This window comes from Sinohyriopsis cumingii, chromosome 12, assembly GCF_028554795.1.
Source record: "Sinohyriopsis cumingii isolate HCF-2022 chromosome 12, ASM2855479v2, whole genome shotgun sequence".
NCBI lineage: Eukaryota > Metazoa > Mollusca > Bivalvia > Unionida > Unionidae > Sinohyriopsis > Sinohyriopsis cumingii.
The window spans coordinates 129342336-129362209 of record NC_142972.1 but is presented as its reverse complement, the minus strand read 5'-3'; the positions used below and the strand labels follow the sequence as shown (position 1 = coordinate 129362209).

Sequence of the window (19874 nt, the reverse complement as noted above, 5' to 3'; positions counted from 1 at the left end):
AATTAGTGTGATGACACAATAATTAAATAAATAAATAGTAATATAGTAAGTAGCAACAGTACCGGAGATATCTTAGCTTGACAGAGTCATGTTCCTTCAACAATGATGAAAAATGATCTTTTGTTTCTATTTCTTTGAAAAGACAGATCTGTACATTGTATTTGTGACAGATTATATTGAAGACCTGCAAATATCGAAACTAAATTAGCAGTTGCATATGCCAATTGAAATTCTATTTTTTCATCTGTCTCCGCTTATGTAGATATAACTGCTTTGGCTCTATTATCATCACAGCTAAAATCTCCAAATCTGACTTTGTGTAACAAGTCGCAAAGTACATTAATTGTTATTTTTCTTATTTGAATCAATATGATCGATCACAGGACCGTCTTCGATCAATCCATTAAAACATTCAAAAATAAATCTGTGACAGAAATATCTTTTCTTCTCAGCAGTAAATATTCGATAATCAAAATTATTAACATGATATACTAAAGGTCTTTTTAGTCGACAGTGTCTGATGATACCATCACGATTCGGAAGAAATAGTTAAAGATACAGGAGCATCTGTCAAAGACGTCGCTGAATTAGGAAAGAAATTAAAATTCCCATAACAGTACGAACAATAACTGGAGAGATTTTATACGAATCAAAGTATAAATCGCGAGGAGCCTCGATTGAAATTATTGATCATAATGCGCATGCGTAGACTAATGCAGTAACAATATTTCAACGAAATCGAGCTGTTAAATTTTCCCAAGGAGATATATTTGATTTATTGACGAAATAAGTAAGAATGGTCCTGTCTCCGTGTGGCTGTTTCAATATTCAGATAACGGAAACTGTGATCAGTTTGTAAGGCCTAATGGGGATATTTAACGCACAAAATCTCTCCACGAAGAAATAACAAATCTAGCATTGAAATATACCCATGACTCTAACGATGTCAAGGCTGAACATTTGCTCAGTAATTGTTTTACCGTTCCGTCAGTTGCTGCTCATTTTGCTAGAGAGAAAATTTCGTGGAAACCAACACGATTGGATTTTCTTGAAAAAATAAAATGCAATTGTGTCGAATACGGTCAAGGTGGAATATGGAATACGCATATGGAGATGTTTTATTTCAATTGATATGGTTGGATGTTATCAAGTTATGGGAGAGTGTTCTAAGTATTTTGAGCGATCTGGATATTCCACACACGAAATGACCAGAGTATCAATAAATGGACCATTACCGGATTTTGACCTGACTGGATTCGCTTGTATCGAGTCATTTAAGATTGCTGAAAATCTTCATCCGATTTGTTATGTCTGGTTTGGCAAATAATTTTCAGACAAAATGAAGGTACCAACAGTATTATTACGGTATATGCCCGATGCAGAAATGCTATTATCGTCGCTGGTAAGCGAAGCAATTATATCATATCATCCGCAGAATGATGTTTGGTTACCACAACAAAAGAAATATTCTGATGATGAAAATCCTGATATCACTGGTTTTGAGAATAAAATCACAAAGATCTTGGTAGAAAAATAATTGGTAAATTCACCCAAGGAGGATCATATGATCATAACCGACATTGTACAAGACTGATTATAGATTATGCTGAACAAGATTTTATAATTCCTGATACAACGAACAGAAGTACATTTATAAGTCGAAGTGATGTAAATTTATCAGACAGAACTAAATTAGGTACAAATGTGAGTTATATGGATGGTGAGCCAATGCAGTTTACTCATTTAAGATCATCAATGCTCGCGTACCTTTTGATAATCAATTATCGTTGATAAATACGGTTTCCAAGTTCGCTGTCAGAGTCGCAACAAGAATACACGATTGCTTGAACAACTGCATATCAGCACTTGTGTTTCATGGGGTGAACGGAGTATAAAAGAAGAAAATATATTTGATTATTCTGAATCCGCCGACGTTGAAATTACGGATATTTATTGAGTTAAATAAATCAAATATCAAAATTATCATCTGCACCATCGGTATTTGATCATGTAGCTAGACATTAAACAGTTTACCTTAATGGGCCTGGGGTCGTGGTAAAACCACTCGAGTGATCGAATTATTATTGAACAGTTGTTCAGAAATAGTTGTATTAACATGTACACATACTCTCAAGAGGAATGAGAGAAAGAAATATTAAATCACGTATTTATCATAAATTCTTTCGATGGAAGGGCGATATGTGGATTCCTGAACGAATGGGATATAAATATATTCCAAGGAGTATTGTTTTGGAGGAAATATGTACCGTTTCATTAGAAATGTTAAAAACATTTCTTGATAGATTATTGACAAAAAATACTGTTGTAATAATATGTGGCAGTCATGGTCAACGACCACCCTTAGTTGGATTGTCTCCACTTGAATGGCAGAAGAATTTTATAGATTAGTATGAAGAAATAAATGATGATCATAGAGCACTTGATCCGGAATTACAAGAGTTTAAGAAATTGGTCAGACTACAACATAATAAATTCAATGTGAACTAATGCGTGAAATAATTTCAAAATCTCCTATTAACAATTTTGGGAATTTATAAAGACAAAATGATTTGATGGCGGCAAGTAGAACGTTAGTGTGTGATACATCTAAACAACAATTATTTATGTTACATACAGAAACGTTTTCAAATCTACCTGTACCATTGTGTTATCGACCAGCTGATACACAACGACAGAATATCGACTTTGATAACAGGATCATCAACAAAAAAAATCTTGTATTAAATGATAATATTTTAGTTCCTGTGAATGTTGTTGAGAGCGAGTTGATTATAGAAAGAAACTCCATGGATGCTAGGATACGCAATGGCAATTCATTCGTCACAAGGATTAACCATATCTGATACAAATATCTGGCTCGTCGATGACCGTATCGAATGGTCAAATTTAGTTTATCTCGTAGTGTCTCGAATCAGAATAATATCTCAGCTGCGGAGAATTTTCATAGACTTTATAGAAACTACTGGTGATAGCGATGTTACAGACAATGATATTGTAAGACAAAAATTAGTTACCAACAATGTAACAACAAAAAAACGCGACTTTGATCTCAATGTTGAATTTATCATGACATTAAAACAACGACTGAATAATCATTGTGCGCGCTGTAGCACAGTAATGTTGTGGCAGTATTCAAAAATGAATCCAAGAATTAATAGTAATTTTGGTCATACACGCACAAATGTGATGCTGACCCGACTTGAATGTAATCGATGTCGAGGTGCTAGTTTACAAAAGTGAATGCGGTGGTAATTTTGTGTCTTCGGGAATTACTTGTAATTGTTCCCGTACGAATCCACGTTGAGGAGCAGTTGAATATAATCTGTAGATTGCAGGTCCACCCGTGGATCTTACCACGCTAGAAATTATATGTGTTGTAATACTCCTAATATGATCAGTTGCTCTTTCTTCACTGCCTTCAAGTGCACCGGGTTCATATAAATAACTGACAATAACATTATCTAATACATGCTGTCTTGAAAAATCACGTCGTTATACTGGTATGTTTTTTTTCTTTGGTAATTGCATTAACGGGTTTCATGACAGTTTGTTGAGTAATTTCATTATTTAACGCATTTATCACACTTGGTATTCTTGCAACCCATTCGCGAGATCTCTTACCTATCTGAATTATTTCCTTCGCATATTGATATCCAAACAATCTCTCAGCAAATGTTCGATTAAATAGTTCAGCAATTGCCTGATCACGATAAACTGCGGTATGTCATCGTCTGATTTTGACGTTATGTTTTTCCATAAGAGATTATACTACACCAAGAAATTCCTTGCCAGGATCAATCTGTAATACTTGAGGCCATCGCAATGGTCCTAGCTGATACATTCGTTCAAGCGCAGATGAAACTTCAGTTGCTGTTTTAGTTGATAACGGTTCTACTTCCTTCTATCTACTTGCAACGTGAACGACAGATAACGCGTATTTGTATGTTAATTGACGTCTTCCAATTTTAATAGTATCTTGTGGTAAAAATAAGATATCAGCCTGATGAACTTCATTAGGAGTGCTAACATGAAAATGTGCATGCGGAATTTGTTTAGGTTGTGGTAGGTAAATTTGCTATATTGCATGTCGTGCTAACCAATTTGCAGAAACAGAACGTGTTTACTAATCGCTGCTCTACCTTTCCAATATTCTCTTGGGCTATAATAAATCGATTCTATTCTTTAAATAATCGGATGATTAATTACCTGCTCCGAATAATATTTTGCCTTTCAATACAGATCTTACCAGCTAATTAGCTAATGAATCTCTGAAAGATTTATGTTTTACAGAATTTATGCATGATTTAATATTACGTCTGCAATATGTCGTTGTTCTAAATCTTTATTTTTATAACCTACATCATGAACGTGACATGTTTTATCAATCGCGTTTATTGGACCCTCTCCAGGTCTTGGTTGATCTCGCTCGTCAAGTCGGATATCAAGTCGGTTTCTAGGACCACAATAATTATATCCTGGAAGAAGGTTTTCTCCTGGGTATTTAGCCCATGGAGTTCCTGGTAACTTTCCTAATGAAGAAGCGATATCAATACCAATTTTCCCTAACTTGTCAAGGAAAATAAATTTTATAATTTTTTTGTACCAAAGTTTACATATTTTCCTGTAAGTGCACGTTTTTTTATTTTATTTTTAATTATTATTGTTAATCCACTTGTGGGGGTGGATGCTCTGCATCGAAAACAATATAAATTCATATTATTTATTATATTTTTACCACACGGATGTCACTGATTTCTCAGCGACACGAAAACAATAGCCAGTCAAAAATGACGTTTCAGCAAAAGGTCTCTTCACTTCCTCTGGTGCTGCATCCTACTGAAAGTTTCCCTGCGTATTATATAAACGGTGTACATTAGCTAGTAGATTATAGGCCTCCGTGTCAGTACCTCGGGTTTTTATTCGTAAGCTCTCAGATTTCAGCACAATATATTTTACTGTGTGCCAGATATAGTGTAAGCTGAATCATCCCATCTTAGGTACATTTTTTAACAATCAACATACACATTGCAAATTCATCTATAAAAGGTGCTGGTCATTTAATTGTCGGGGGAGTAGGGTTTCAATTTTTGGTTCAGGTGAGAAATTTTATTTTATTTTATCTCAAATTCATTAATATTTTGGATAGAATATGGTGCCATTTTGCTAGAAATCAGAACTACATATTTCTCCTGTTATTGACAAATGAAAATTTTGAAAAAGTCCTCAAACCGTGCACTAGAACCTTAAATCGTTGGCTCCTAATATAATTGTGTTTCTACAGCCATATGAAGTGTTTATTAATTACACGATTTTTTAGCCCGGGGCGCTATCATCCCTCAACGACAAGCGCTGTTTTATTAAACTCTGATTTTGCAAATTCGAAAAGATGGTCCAGTATTTGCAGATCTTTTTGCTGAAGTACTGCGCGTACTTGAACGTTCAGCACCAATATAAGAAGTCGTCGATGATGCATTATCACTTTACACTCAACATATAAGAAATGTCTGTTGACATTCATGAAGCGCGTGCGCGGAACCCCGACTCGGAGCTAATGTGGATCGGACCAGATTTGCTACCGGAGCGGATTTAACTGAGTTTACCAGTCGAATTGTTGTTGGCGGAAAACTGCGAACGTCTAACGTGGACATCAAAGATGTTTTGAAGTCGCGAGAAGCCATCGTGAAAAAGCGTGGCTGAAATCAGTGTTAACCAGGGAATCAAAACGCTGACATATCTTTTGCCTACATCAAAAGCCATGTCGATAATGCCGCTGCTGCTGCTGCTGCAAAAACAAATATGTTGATGCAAATGCCGCCAAGGTGCTAACAAGCATACCCTCATACGTGCAGTACATTCGTGGGGATTTTTTCCAAGGCATATTGGATGATGAAAGCCAAAATAGAGATGATGACAAAGCAGGTGGTAAGCTTGTTTTTGCTCACGATGGGGATCGTTTTCATAAACCTAAATCTTACATTGGAAAAGTCCGCTGATATTGATTCTATTTATTTATCTTATTTCGATTTAGTTGCGGCTGATGCACAGTGGCGTTGTTGGAAAATGGTCACAGGAATCATTAACCACCAGTAACGCGTGCAATGAAATACGTCAATGATGGAACAGGTCTCGTATATGCAGTATTATCACCATCGGTGGCCAAAGATGAAATTCAGTTTGAAGGGCTCAACATCTATCCAGAAGGGAACTTAGACATCTTAGGCCTCTGTATCTAAGATTCGTCATTACATATACGAGACGGATTATGAAGAGCCACGCGATGACAATGTTGCTGAATTTACAGATGATGTGGTGGATCGGTTAACGTGGAATGACAACATCAATAGCAATTTTGTTCCACATGTCAATGCTTATATGCGTAAGTCTAAGATTAACAGACCATCATGGAAATCGACTGGTCCCATACCAACTCGAGGCTAGCTTGAAAGCATTGCATTTGAACGTGAAACACCTGGTCGCAGACTGCACCCCCAGGCATGAAATCAAACAAGGATTGTTTCTACAAAGAGGAATTCACTGACAAATCTACATCGGTTACATTTCCCAACAATTATGTTTATCCAACATTGACTCAACTATGAAGAGAATGATATCGACTGTTATTCAACAAGGACGCTGTTGTCCGTGCAACAGTTATTTTGCACGAAAAAACGATAACCATCGTTTCAGACGCCATTCACTGACGTAATCAGTTCTACATGGACATGGCCCCAGGCCCTCAAAGTGAAAAATCGCCAGAGGTCAATGTTCCCCAGGAAAATAGTTTATATGAGTATATGTCAGTTTGTGCCAGTAAATAAGTGTAATTGGTTAGAAGTCCGTGTGTGTTGCAACTGGACAATGCCATACTGTAAAGCAATTATTTTGGCGATTACTTTATTAATATAAAAGCTGTGATGGATCCTCAAAGTCACCTGCGTGAGAAAATAAACAATAGCTGCGAAAGTAAATCACTCAGGAAACCAAGATCCTCACGAAATATCAAAGCGCGTGTTGAGAATGCTATTTTCATAAACACCGCCACGACCACCACAGGTCTGGGTGTAGCTGGAATTGCATCTACCCCAACCATTATTGGTATATCAGTCCGGTTTTGCAGGCAGTTCTAGTAAAATAATTTAGTTACGACTGCGACAAGTACGCGTTTATTCGGAAATCTCAGGGCTGAACAAAACAGTTTCAGCACAATTGCTAAGCTGTTATCTGTGCCCATCGAAGTTAAAATAATTACCACTGCCGAGTTCTAAACCGTGTTGACGGAAATAGAAAGCTGTCCACGACTCCATGCGCAGATTTCATACCGTAGTTCGTAGGTAAAACCAAAACATGAATGCGATTTACAGTCTTTACAAATCGAATACACGCTTTAAAAGTGTCGCTTCGAATCAGATGCGCTGTTAGCGTTTCTCTCGCCTGAGGCTCTCCTCTGGGCTAGAAAGTAATTCCACAAGCACGTCATTTCCATGATCCATAAGATGCTCGCCAGGAATGACTCGGACGCGACCTGCCGATAGTGCTGCGTGTGATTGCACGTAATTTATTTGATGATCTTCAAGTACACCCATATAGACCCATTGGTTTTCAACTTTATTCTTCGATTTCAACTGAGAACTTGGTACGATATTATGGTTCGGCCAATCTAGTATCATTGTAGAAATCCAATACTGGTTCCGTTATTTGATGACTGCAGGCGGAATATACACGCAAGCAAAGTACGCAGCTCATTTTCCACCCATGTGTGCTTTCGAAAAGGTTTCCTCGTTTCTAATGAATATTCGTAAAACGTCTTAAGCAATTGTTGCGATCCAGAGAAAACTTTTTTTGGACAGTTGAACTAAGTTTCTTTACAAACACATTTACTGACCTATAAGTAAGTCGAAAATAACTGTAAACAGCATCCTGATCTGCTGTTGTATAATGTGCCGGCAGATCAAAATGTGTGATGTTTGTTCTACTGATTACTTTTAACGACTTGCACAGATTCATATCTGCAGTCGCATCATGTGCCAGCAGAGCTGGGTCTGTGCAGTTTGAATTTCGATTCGACTGATAAGCAAGTATGGCTTATTTGTTTTGTCAAATTCATGAGAAACAAGGATATTTTGTTGAGGCAGCCATGGGTGAAAAATGATCAAAGCGGATTTCCTTCTGAATACACCAAATCTTCGGGAGATCTCTTTTGCCAATGTGGGAAAGTCTTATTTAAAAGTGATAAAACTCGGTAAAGTACGGCTAAGATTTTGATTACCTTCTTCAGATCTACGAATCCACTTCTCAAAGGCAAATAACGGAAGGCAGTGTGCCCACAAAACTTAAGAGAGAACGAAAGAAACGAACAACGGAGAAATGTACTTTAAACGATTTTGGATAGACTGAACAGAAAACTTAGATATACCGAAACAGAATATTTACAATGGTTTCACTGAGTTATTATTCAATTGCGAATATGAGAACATAGTAAATACTGATAATCATTTCGTGACGGACTACTGAAAACAATGTAGAGGATGGTTTATATAAGTAAAGATCTGGTGCCATCATTAGAATGGCGCCATCAATGCCGGCGACAACACTCGGGAGGTTGTGTAGAAATTTGCACCCAGAAATTATATCCTCGTGAAAAGTTCTCCCAATAATAATCGTGTATGAATTTAACCATACAACTTCTGCATAGCCCTTTCCATTCTGTTTGAATGTTGTTTTTTATGCGCCGATTCCAGTATTTCACGACTGGTTAAAAGGCTTTATTTTAATCTACGAACTTTACCATTTAAGATAACTGTCATCAAATATGTGACGAGGATATCAAAATTATAGGATACTGGGCTCGTTAAAGTTTGTGGAACCAGTCATACATGTGCAGATTCGTCATCCTATTTTTCTTTTTCTTCTCTCCATTAAATATGTAGAGGCCTGTGGTCCTGTTAAATTTTTCCTTATCTCAGACTTGGAGGAAACTGCACGCAATGAGACATATGAAACTTATTGTTTTGCTGTTGTTGTTGGAGGGTTTAACGCCATTTTTCAGCACAAGATAGGCTATACATGCCGGTCAGTATTAATAGTAGAGGAAGAACACGTGGAAAATTCCGGACAGAACCACCGAACCACGAGAAGCTACTTGCAGGATTTCTCACATACCCACACTGGCAGAATCCAAGACTCCAACCCACGCAGAGGTGAGATGGCAGTGATCCATAACGGTGAATGCTATGGACCACTCGGCCATTCGAGGCCCATTCATGTTTTGTTGTTGTTGTTGTTGTGGGGTTTAACGCCATTTTTCAGCACACGATAGGCCATATATGGCGGCCAGTATTAATGGTGGAGGAAGAACCCGGGAAAACCCCGGAAAGAACCACCGACCCACGAGAAGCTACTGGCATGCTTTCTCACATATCTACATTGGCTGAATCTGAGACTCGAACCGGCGCAGACAGAGGTGAGATGGCAGTGATCCGTAACGGCGAACGCTTTAGACCACTCGGCCACTCGGGGCCCCCTCATGTTTTGTATGTGACTGTATAAATGTAGGCAATACATCCATATTGATATGTATGTTTAGTTTATACTGTGTGATTGACCTTGTTCCATAATTTATTGTTAATGTTTGGGCCTACCTGACTAATGTCTTTTTGAAAAATATTTTTGTTTTGAATTTGAGTTCAGGACATTGCTTTTTCTATTGAAAAAATATATGATTTACTTGACATTTGCCAGTTTGTTTGCTAACGTTTAAATAAACAAACCTGGCCTTTTTTACGAATTTGATGGAAATTTGTATTGTGTGATAAGTCTATATATAAGGTTATTACATCAGAATTATTTATTCCCGTTTTAACATATGTCTAATGAAATCAGACGTTTAGATGTGTTCAGTTAAAATTTGAAAGAATCTATTTATTTAAATTATTCACTGAAATTACAAAGTGTTTATTGATACATTATAAATAAATCACTATTTTGGGATTTTTATGAATTCATTTAAATGCATTGTGGATTGTGTCATTGTTATATATAAAGACTTATCGCATCAGCAAATTCAAGGCTATTGGTACATCAGTACATTCAAAATTGGAATTCATTCCGAACTCCATTGTAATTCTTTCAGAACACTCCATACTTTTAGACTTGCGATATACCTTTTAGGACTATTTGAAATTTAATTATTGTGTGCGCGCATGTGTATGTGTGTTACATTCATTCGACCTTTTGCCACCGTTTTTTAGACTAATGCGTGGTGGCCGATTTGGATAAATGTGCTATTCCATGAGACCTGTGTGAAAGGCGTCGTGGCCTGCGGCACGGATCCAATTCCTGCTTGGAATGAATCAAACAAATTTTATTACACTGGTGTTATTATATACTATATCCCTCTATATATCTAGGTGTGGTGCATATGGACTACTTTGATAAAATAAATAGCTCTTCTTTTATTTGTGTCCATCGTTGTAAGCCAGCGATAATCCGGTACACTCCGTTACCAGTCGTGGCCGCCGGTATGTACATTTCCTCGTTTCACAGAAATATCCATAAATCTGCTTAAACAGTCACTGTGAGAACCAATAAATGTTTCTCGCCACTGTGACGCAACATGACCTTTTACCCTCGTTGAATGAGCCAACCGTAATTTCTCTTCTAAGCAGTCACTTATCAATCGATAAAATGAGTATTTTCATTATGTGTAGGATATTTTTATGCTGTGTTTTTGATGAAGTACTTTTGTTTAGCCTTGCTCATTAAAAACTTTAGCACATGCAGACACATGTGACAAAGGTGCGTAGCGGATCAACGCCAGTGGCGTGCTATAACGATTTGCACCCATTTATCTTTCGTTCAACTGATTTATGTAAATTATTTCATATTATCTCAGTAACAACTTGACGTCAAGGGATATTCAGCATCTCCTAGTGAGAACAAGTGATACGAATGGAACCCTCTGGAAAGCAGATTGGAGAACAAATGGAGCAGGACACAGAAGTAAGGGATATGCCAGCTTTTGATGTCGATGCATGCAGTTTATCATTCTAACCATGTCTTTTGACAGATCTTTTTCATTGATCCTTTTTGCGGAATAAGTTTTCTTTATCAGTATTTGAGTCCAGTCCTTATCGATTGCCTTGTAGCAACCCCTAATGGTGTTACAACCACTAATTGTGTTATGAACGATAATGTTACAATATATTTTCAGTTGCGGTTGTAACTCCTCATGCTATAATTTTTGCAGATGTTGTAATTGCGACCCCAAAAGACATAGATATTTGACTCACACATATATGTACCATTTACATTTGGGTTGTTAATGATGATGATTTAAGAGACAGTTTTAAGTTATATGGATTATTTACATTACAACCGATAATAAAACCAGTCGTATAATAACCATGATGGCTGTAAAAGAAGCATTAGCAGACAGTATTAAAGTGAAACTAATGTCAGGTCAAGGTTAAAAATGAGTGATGTGAATGAGAATTTAAATTATATTGCGAAAACCAAGGGTGTATATTTTTTTACATAAAATATAATATGCTCGTAAAGGTAGCGCTATAGTAGCTGTTTCTTCAAAGTTATTCATAGAATGGTATTCCCTCCTGATAAATTTGGATTATAAGAATCGAAAGTAATCATTTAAATATATACAATTTAAGAAAAAATTACCATTGTAAGGAATATTTTTCCGAATTTTTCATAACATAATGTTTTTCCTTCGAACAGTATATAGACTAAAAAGCCTTGGTCGCTGATGTTTTAATAGTCTAAATTCTTCTCTACACTCATCATTTGGTTTGGTTAGGTTTGTGTTTTACGGTACAGCAGCATAAGTAGGCTCTATAGTGCCGAAACAGTTGGTACAAAGTTCATTACCCAAAGAAACACTACAGTAGCAGAACAGGCTAGTCCGGCGGTAGGATCTGAACCCGCACACTTTTCATTTGTGAATGCGGCACGCTAACCACTGAGCTCCCCACAGCTCCTCTACCCACAGTATGAACATTCGGTTAATATTATTGGACAAAGGTGTGTGCATTCGTCTTTGTTAAGAAATTGAATAAGAAATGCCTACATTGTCTTTCCTGCAGTGATTTCGGCAAGATTTTGACTGCAAGTCAGTGCTAAGCATGAGCGAAATGTTTTAAATGAAAACGAAAAAAGGTGTCAGACGTTATCAGCCCCACCTAATACATATATATTTTTATCAACTTCATTTAATCAATGTTGCATAATAAAAAATAAAGCCAAGTCTTATCAGCTTTATCATTGATTAGTATGCATATTGCTTGCAGATACACAATTTAGGATAAATATTTTTCGGCTATAGGCGTGAGAGGAGATTTTTAGTTAACGTATATATAAGCCAGAATATAAACACCACAGCGGTGAAGAAACTGTTGGGTTATTCAATGGCTGCCCTACTTAACAAAAACTGGTGCGGGATAAAATTTAAATTGATATTAAAGGAAGAAAACGAGGGGCATCATTTATGAATACAAGTTTCATCTGGGGATGATTGGGGGCCTAAAATGACTCTTACAAATTGAGGTTGCCCCTTTCAAAAAGGTAACATTTACATATCTTCAGTTTGTTTTGTCACAAGTTATGTCCCCACCCCTAACCATTTTTTTTCTCACTTGAAATGATGGTTCCGTCAAGAAACTTCTACTGCCACTGATGTTCGCCTCATTCTAAAATTACGTCACACATAAAACGATCAGACCACCCCACCCCCATCTCAGAAGAGCATGTGAAGGAAGGTAATGCATAACGTAAGTCTTAATTTCAAGCATTCTGTGGGAGTCAGTTGATCTAGAGCAGGGTATATTTTATTTATTTTTATATATGGTTCGGCATAAAGCAAAATAAAATTGCTCATTGAAGATTTTCTCCATATTTGTCCTTAAAAACAATGCTATAGTATCTGCTTCTTGGTAGTAAAATTTGTGGACATACTCATTTGCTCTTCATGACGAAAAAAACCTTGAAATCGGAGAAATCACTACGACAAGTAAAACTGAACAAAGTGTCTGTTTCGTGCTTTATTTAAGCAAAAATATAACTGCACTATTACATTTTAGTATACTTTGAAAAGTCTAAATTATTGACGCAAAATATGTTTTAAAATGTCACCTAAAGATAAAAGCCTGAATATCTTGGGATTATGGCCGATTATGTTTGGCCTTGACCTTTTCTTTTTGTGATATTGCCATCATTTACGTCAGTCGAAGCTTACAATGTTAAAGAAAACTTTCAATCCTCATCCCATTCGGAAGCTACCTAAATTTATAACAGAATATGAGGTTGACCCAGAAATTAGCAGATTTAGGAGGACTGTACGAGTGAAATTACCTAATCTGTTACATTAAAATTTAAATTTCTGACATTTCAAAAGTACTATATATCTGACCTTTCCCGACAACAATACAAAGTAGGGTCGAGCGAGATGACACCGCCATTTTGATATTACTGACAAGGGTATTCTGCAGGTACATAACTTCGTAGAGAAGCCGGCGAATTAAATGTTTTCGGCAAAATATAATACCCATGCTAATAGGTAATGTTGTTGTCGTGGGTCACTGAAAACTTTGCTTTACCGTTGTAAAAACTTAGGGTATGATTTATGTCTCCATATATAGCTCTGTTAGATTTTAGCGATTACTTGTTTAATTATTCGGAATCCGTGTTGGGATGACAATTTTAAATCCGACTAATTTGCCAATTTTTACATGCAGGTATCATTCATGATGACCCGTGTTCACAATTCTTTATAGTAGCACTGATTAATTTCGTAAAATGATCCCTGTTTGTTTTATTAATATAAGGAATATTTGGTATGGTCTCTTGTATAGGTGTTTAATTATTGGGGATAGGAATAACTCCCAAATTTTGTGTATTCGGTTTTAGCGTCGTTTTGTATAGTACATGGCATAAAATATCGATCTACTGTTTAGAATTGCTCACTTACAAAATGTATGCAGGTGAAGCAGGAAAATCCATTCAAGTGTGAAATCCGATTATGCTGAATGTGTGGTCCTTAGTTTAGTCCGATTATCGTGAATGTGTGGTCCTTAGTTTAATTATAGGAATATTATATGTAGTGTCAGCTCGTTTAAAAGTCGTTCACTTGGCAAAAAATGTCGTCTTATAGTCCTTGGGATTAGGTGAAATATTGACCTCAAGCCAACTCACATCTTGGTTTGACATTGCTAAATTTCGCTCGGTCTTTAGATGAACGTAACCTAGTTGCTTTTAGACCCATGGAATGCTGCACTATTTCTGCTTGCAAACAAGATAACACCATTTGGAATTAATATATGGCATGCTGGCATGATGCAAAACTTGACAGTTCAAGATATGAAAGTCTAACGATACATTTCTGACCTGTAATAAAATATATGAATGTGCGAAATTTGTTGAATGATTTTATATTTGTTACTCCTTCTGTCAATAATATAACATAGTATTTTCTTTACCTGTGTTAATATCCTATATATATCACCATGCAGCAGAACATACGCGACATTTGAACTAGTGACGAAAGCGCGAGTTAATGTGCATGTTTTTGGGGTAGGGGTAGGGGTATTTTTTGTTGTTGTCACAAGATGAAATGAATCCACCACTGACGCAGCAAAAAGAAAATGCTCTTTGTTATACATGAATCTTGCTCCTAGTCAAAGCATTTAAAATAAAGCTCACCCTCGAAAATTGTCACTTTCGTAAGTTCACCTGTACTTAAATCGTACTGACGAATACTTATCATGCCAGCTCTTTAAGAGAAGAGAAAGTTTGGGATGACCACATTTGCATGCAGTATATTACACTTTCCACATTATAGTACAAGATATGATCGTTTCCAACTACAACAGCAAAGTTGATCTAACACCAGCATGACATATGTATCTCCAAGGGACAAATCATGGAAAAAAGTGGAAATGTTAAAGCCCAAAAATCGATCTCCATGCTAATTGTAGGTTCCAGTGTGACACTGTCATCATTTTTCTCGTGGCTAGTACAGCTCTGTTATGAAAATATATTTAAGCGTCGCATAGCATGATGGGAAATCTCATTTCTCTCAATGGCATATTTTTAATATGTGAATTTTTGAGTGAAAAAATATAAAATATCTTCACTTATAATTTTCCATATGCATTATTCAGGTTAAAGCTATAAATTGTTGACATGTGGCTCCTCAAATTAAATGCAACGCACCCCACCCCCACACGCAACATAACGTTTCTTTCATGCCGGAAACTATTTTTAAAATTTTGAACGAGGTCTAAAAGGAAAATCGAAGGACATATGGAAGGAAATTCATAGCTACTACCGTATTACCGATAATGCGCACCTTGTGCAGTTTTATGCAATATATATACCGTCCCATTTTAATACCTATTCATCTTTTTTACATCTCCCGTTGATCGGGAAGCTTTATTTTGCACCGTTACCATCTTACCGTTTTTAATTTCAACCATTTCTTCTTTTATATCGCTGGTCGATATAGAACCTTTTATAAGTTTTAAAAGATTATACAATTAACACTTTGTTTGGCGCTAAATAGCCTAAAAGTGCTGATGCGCCGTTAAAAAACAAACAAACAAACAAACAAACAAACCGATAATGCGTCTTATCGCTCAGAGAATGAAAATATCCAGCGGAGAAAAGCTTATATGGCATCTTGCAGGTCTTTGAAGCGCTGTTAGTACTTGCATATTACCATGTGGATTTACAGATCTGAAGTAGGCAGTAAGTTTGGCTGAATTTGACACAAAGAAAACTGCATATACTAATAACCAGCCCTCAAAGCCTTGTTATAAGGCATACGTTCAATTTCTGTCTTGCAGTGTTCATGTCCTAGCATACTAATCCTTAACGCAACAGGACTTGTGGCATTTTAGTGGTTGTTACATCATCAGGGATTGCTACAAAACCATTATAGATCTCCTGTCTGTCTGTCTGTCTCTCTGTCTCTCTCTCTCTCTCTCTCTCTCTTAGCTATACGATTATTATTAGTATGATTATTATGATTATTAAAAATAATGCGCCTACTATTATTGTATTGTTACTTTTATCATTATTGTTACTACTACTATTAACATTAATAATACTATTAATATTAATATTAATATTATTAATTCTATGACAATATCAATATTTATACAAAATAACCTTGTTTCTGTATCCAAATAGTTCTGCTAAGTCTCACAAAGGTTTAGAATATTTGTTGTCTTTTTCAAAACAATTTCTCAAATTCTCTAAAGTTTTTCAGATTTGAAATACTTTGCATTTGAAAATTGTATGAACTACAAAATTAATTGATGCGAAAACGATTTGTGTTCCTTTTTCTGACAAATATCAGCTGTCCAATATTTTTTCAAATGGCATTGCTTCTTTTAGTTAACGATTGGTTTGGGTTTGGTTTGATCAACGCCTCTGAAATGGTAAGGACAGCACAGACTTGGAAGCCAGTTGATGCTTTGCACATTTGCACAGTAACTAATGCTGTAATGTAAGTATGTATCAATTTACAATTGTACAAAGTGCTACTTAGAAAATGGCATTTGATTTGACATCAAAACTATCAGCGATAACTGTAGAAACGAAAAACTAATAGTTTATAAATATTAATCTAGTTACACAAGAAAGTTTTCATGAAAAACAATAACTGCTTACTTACATACATACATACATACACACATACATACATACATACATACATACATACATACATACATACATGCATGCATGCATGCATGCATGCATGCATGCATATATACATGCATACATACACACATACATATTCGGGTGCAGCTACTTTGAACCGTGCTATTTTCGATAGCAACCGTATTCAAACTTTCAAATTGCATGTAGAGCTTGTGTAGAGGTTTTGTACATAACGATTTCTTTTCTCATGTATGCTTTCTTTGATTCAGTATTTAAAAATAACACCTTCCTGGCATATATGTTTTCTGGAGCACTTCAACTCTTTTGTAGACAGTTGGGGAAAAAAAAACTCCCTGACGTATTACTTGCAGGCAGACAAACAGACATATTCAGTATAATTACTATCTTGCTTACTTACTATATAGATAGTTACGTATATTTTCCAATATTTTCCAAGGATTCAAATACGTCTTGTTAATTCAGTCATTGATGATCCGATAGCCTCACGGTTTGAAGATGTATGGGCCTGATCCAACTGTCTTAATATAAATTGCATAGATACCAGTTTGTGGAAGAAACAAAATAACAGTTACGGAATACGGAGACAACATATATGTCGTGGCTGGGAAGATTGCATTATTAACGTTTTTCTCTGAAGAGAAAATAAGTTGTCAATAGTGTTACCGTTATGTAGCAAGTTGTTTCCATTTTGAAAAAAAAGTTGAAAACAACTGGAGTGTAAAGGCTAAGATACAAAATCCTATCCACATTAGGTTAATTATATACGGGTTACATTTTCTTTCGGAGATACATGTACATAACTTGACGAGATTACATGACATTCGTAAGCAACAAATTCATAGGTTCAAATAGAGCCGGAACGTTCCCCTCAGTGATACAAAACCGTAATGTTTCCATCAAAATTTAGTTTCAATTTTCATATTTTTCTACTTTCTTTTTTCCAACAATCACATAATGCTTTACCAATAAAACAATAAAATAGCATAACATAAATCATACCTTCCAGGAAACACACCTGGTTTAGACAAACAGTAAACACTATATTATGTTATTGTTCATAAAATGATTTATCTGCTTCGTTAATTAACAATTTACTTCAGGACCAGATGTAAACTTGTTTTGATTTTGACATTTTTGGAGGGAAGGTATTGTCATTATTTTTCATACGCTACAGTTGGAATCTAGGTCAGTTCCTGGTCATGTTGGTTATGGTGCTTTTGTTTACTATGTCACAGAGATAAACGTATTTCATGACGTCACAAAAAGCACTGAATAAACTATTTTCTACATTTCCTGAAAGCAAGATATATATCGATCTATCTCTATCAATTATATATATATATATATATATATATATATATATATATATATATATATATATATATATATATATCCATTTATCTCTCTATCCCTCTATCCATTTATCTCTCTTTATCTCTCTATATATTTATCTCTCTATCAATTTATCTGTGTGTGTGTGTGTGTGTATATATATATATATATATATATATATATATATATATATATATATATATATATATATATATGTGTGTGTGTGTGTGTGTGTGTGTGTGTGTGTTAAAGCACTTTCCTTCTACTCACTGAATAGATGATACAATTCCAGTGCTTGTTATTATTCGGTTTTATTGTGCATTGAGGCTGATAAGTAGAGATTGATGCATTTTTCCTGCTTTGTTACACCCTACAAATACAATAGTAATACATTTACTACAACAATAAATAATACCGTCATCAGTGCAGTATTGGTCTGCATCTATACATTGATTCTGTTTACAATACATTCAATACGAATAACTTACTACACCATTTATTTATTGATTATCCATCTAGAGAGATAGTGGATCAATTAAATCTAAACAACAGTCAGTGTTTAGAGCAAAAGTAGAGAGCAGACAGACAGACAGACACGCGTATGAACAGAACGATAGGCTCATAAAAGAATATGTAGGTTCATAACCTATTAAAATGTACTAAAATACATCAACATGTATTCCAGAGAAACATGCAGAGTACATATAAATCATATGGACAAAGGTAAAGTCACATTTTCCTTCAAGCAAAATAAATATCAGGCACTTTTCTTAATGCAGTGCCATGACTAGCACCCTTCAGAAGCTCCAATGGAATGACCACCACTAATATGCTGTTCATATTATGTTGTTTATGCAGACAAGTAGCAAAGTAACCAGTCAAAAAGATACTTACCACTTGTCATACAATAGAACAACCAGCATGAACAGTAATCAGGGTAGCTTCATTGCTCAGTGAACAAAACTCGAACAGGTAATCCTGGTTCAAGGTTGCCTAAATGGCTAAATATGTGTAAAATGAGAATATATATGTATTCTCTCTCTCTCGCTCTCTCTCTCTCTCTCTCTCTTGAACTACACCATACCAGTGGTAAACTTTATCGATGATATAGAAATGAAGTGGCAACATGGAAGAGAAAGTCTGGATGATTTCATATCAAAGGAAAACAACTTCCATCCTTCAATAAAACTCACGGCAGAAGTCTCCAACTCAAACAACGTTTTCCTGGACACAACAACCAAACTGGTAGAAAACAAACTCCATACAGACATCTACTCGGAACCAACTGACAAACACCAGTATCTACTCCCAACCAGCTGTCATCCAAAACACTGTATTAGGAACATCCCATATGGCCAGGCACTGACGATACGCAGAATTGGCTCCGACGATGAAACATTTCTAGAAAGGTCTGAAGAGCTATCAAAACATTTAATTTACCGAGACTACGACAAAGACCTTGTTGTTGTTGTGGGGTTTAACGCCATTTTTCAGCACGATAGGCTATACATGGCGGCCAGTATTAATGGTGGAGGAAGAACCCGGAAAACCCCGGAAAGAACCACCGACCCACGAGAAGCTACTGGCAAGCTTTCTCACATGCACACATTGGCTGAATCTTAGACTCGAACCGCCGCAGACAGAGGTGAGATGGCAGTGATCCGTAACGAAGAGCGCTTTAGACCACTCGGCCACTCGGGGCCCCACGACAAAGACCTGATTACGGAGGCAGTCCAATGGGCTAAACAAACAAGCCGCGATGATCTACTAAAAAAATGGAAAGTAGGAAACGTCTGATAGGATACCATTTATTCTGACCTACCATC

At 36.1% G+C, this 19874-nt stretch overlaps 1 protein-coding gene across 1 annotated transcript in view; it reads left to right on the top strand.

The window, feature by feature from the left end:
* Positions 1-19874, top strand: part of LOC149787446 (furin-like protease kpc-1) — a 157032-nt gene that overhangs the window by 113682 nt on the left and 23476 nt on the right. Inside the window, exons 10-11 of the mRNA XM_089978063.1 lie at positions 10913-11019; positions 16429-16540. Of these exons, the coding sequence (XP_089834189.1) occupies positions 10913-11019; positions 16429-16540 (219 nt within the window). The remainder of the gene's footprint in view (positions 1-10912; positions 11020-16428; positions 16541-19874) is intronic.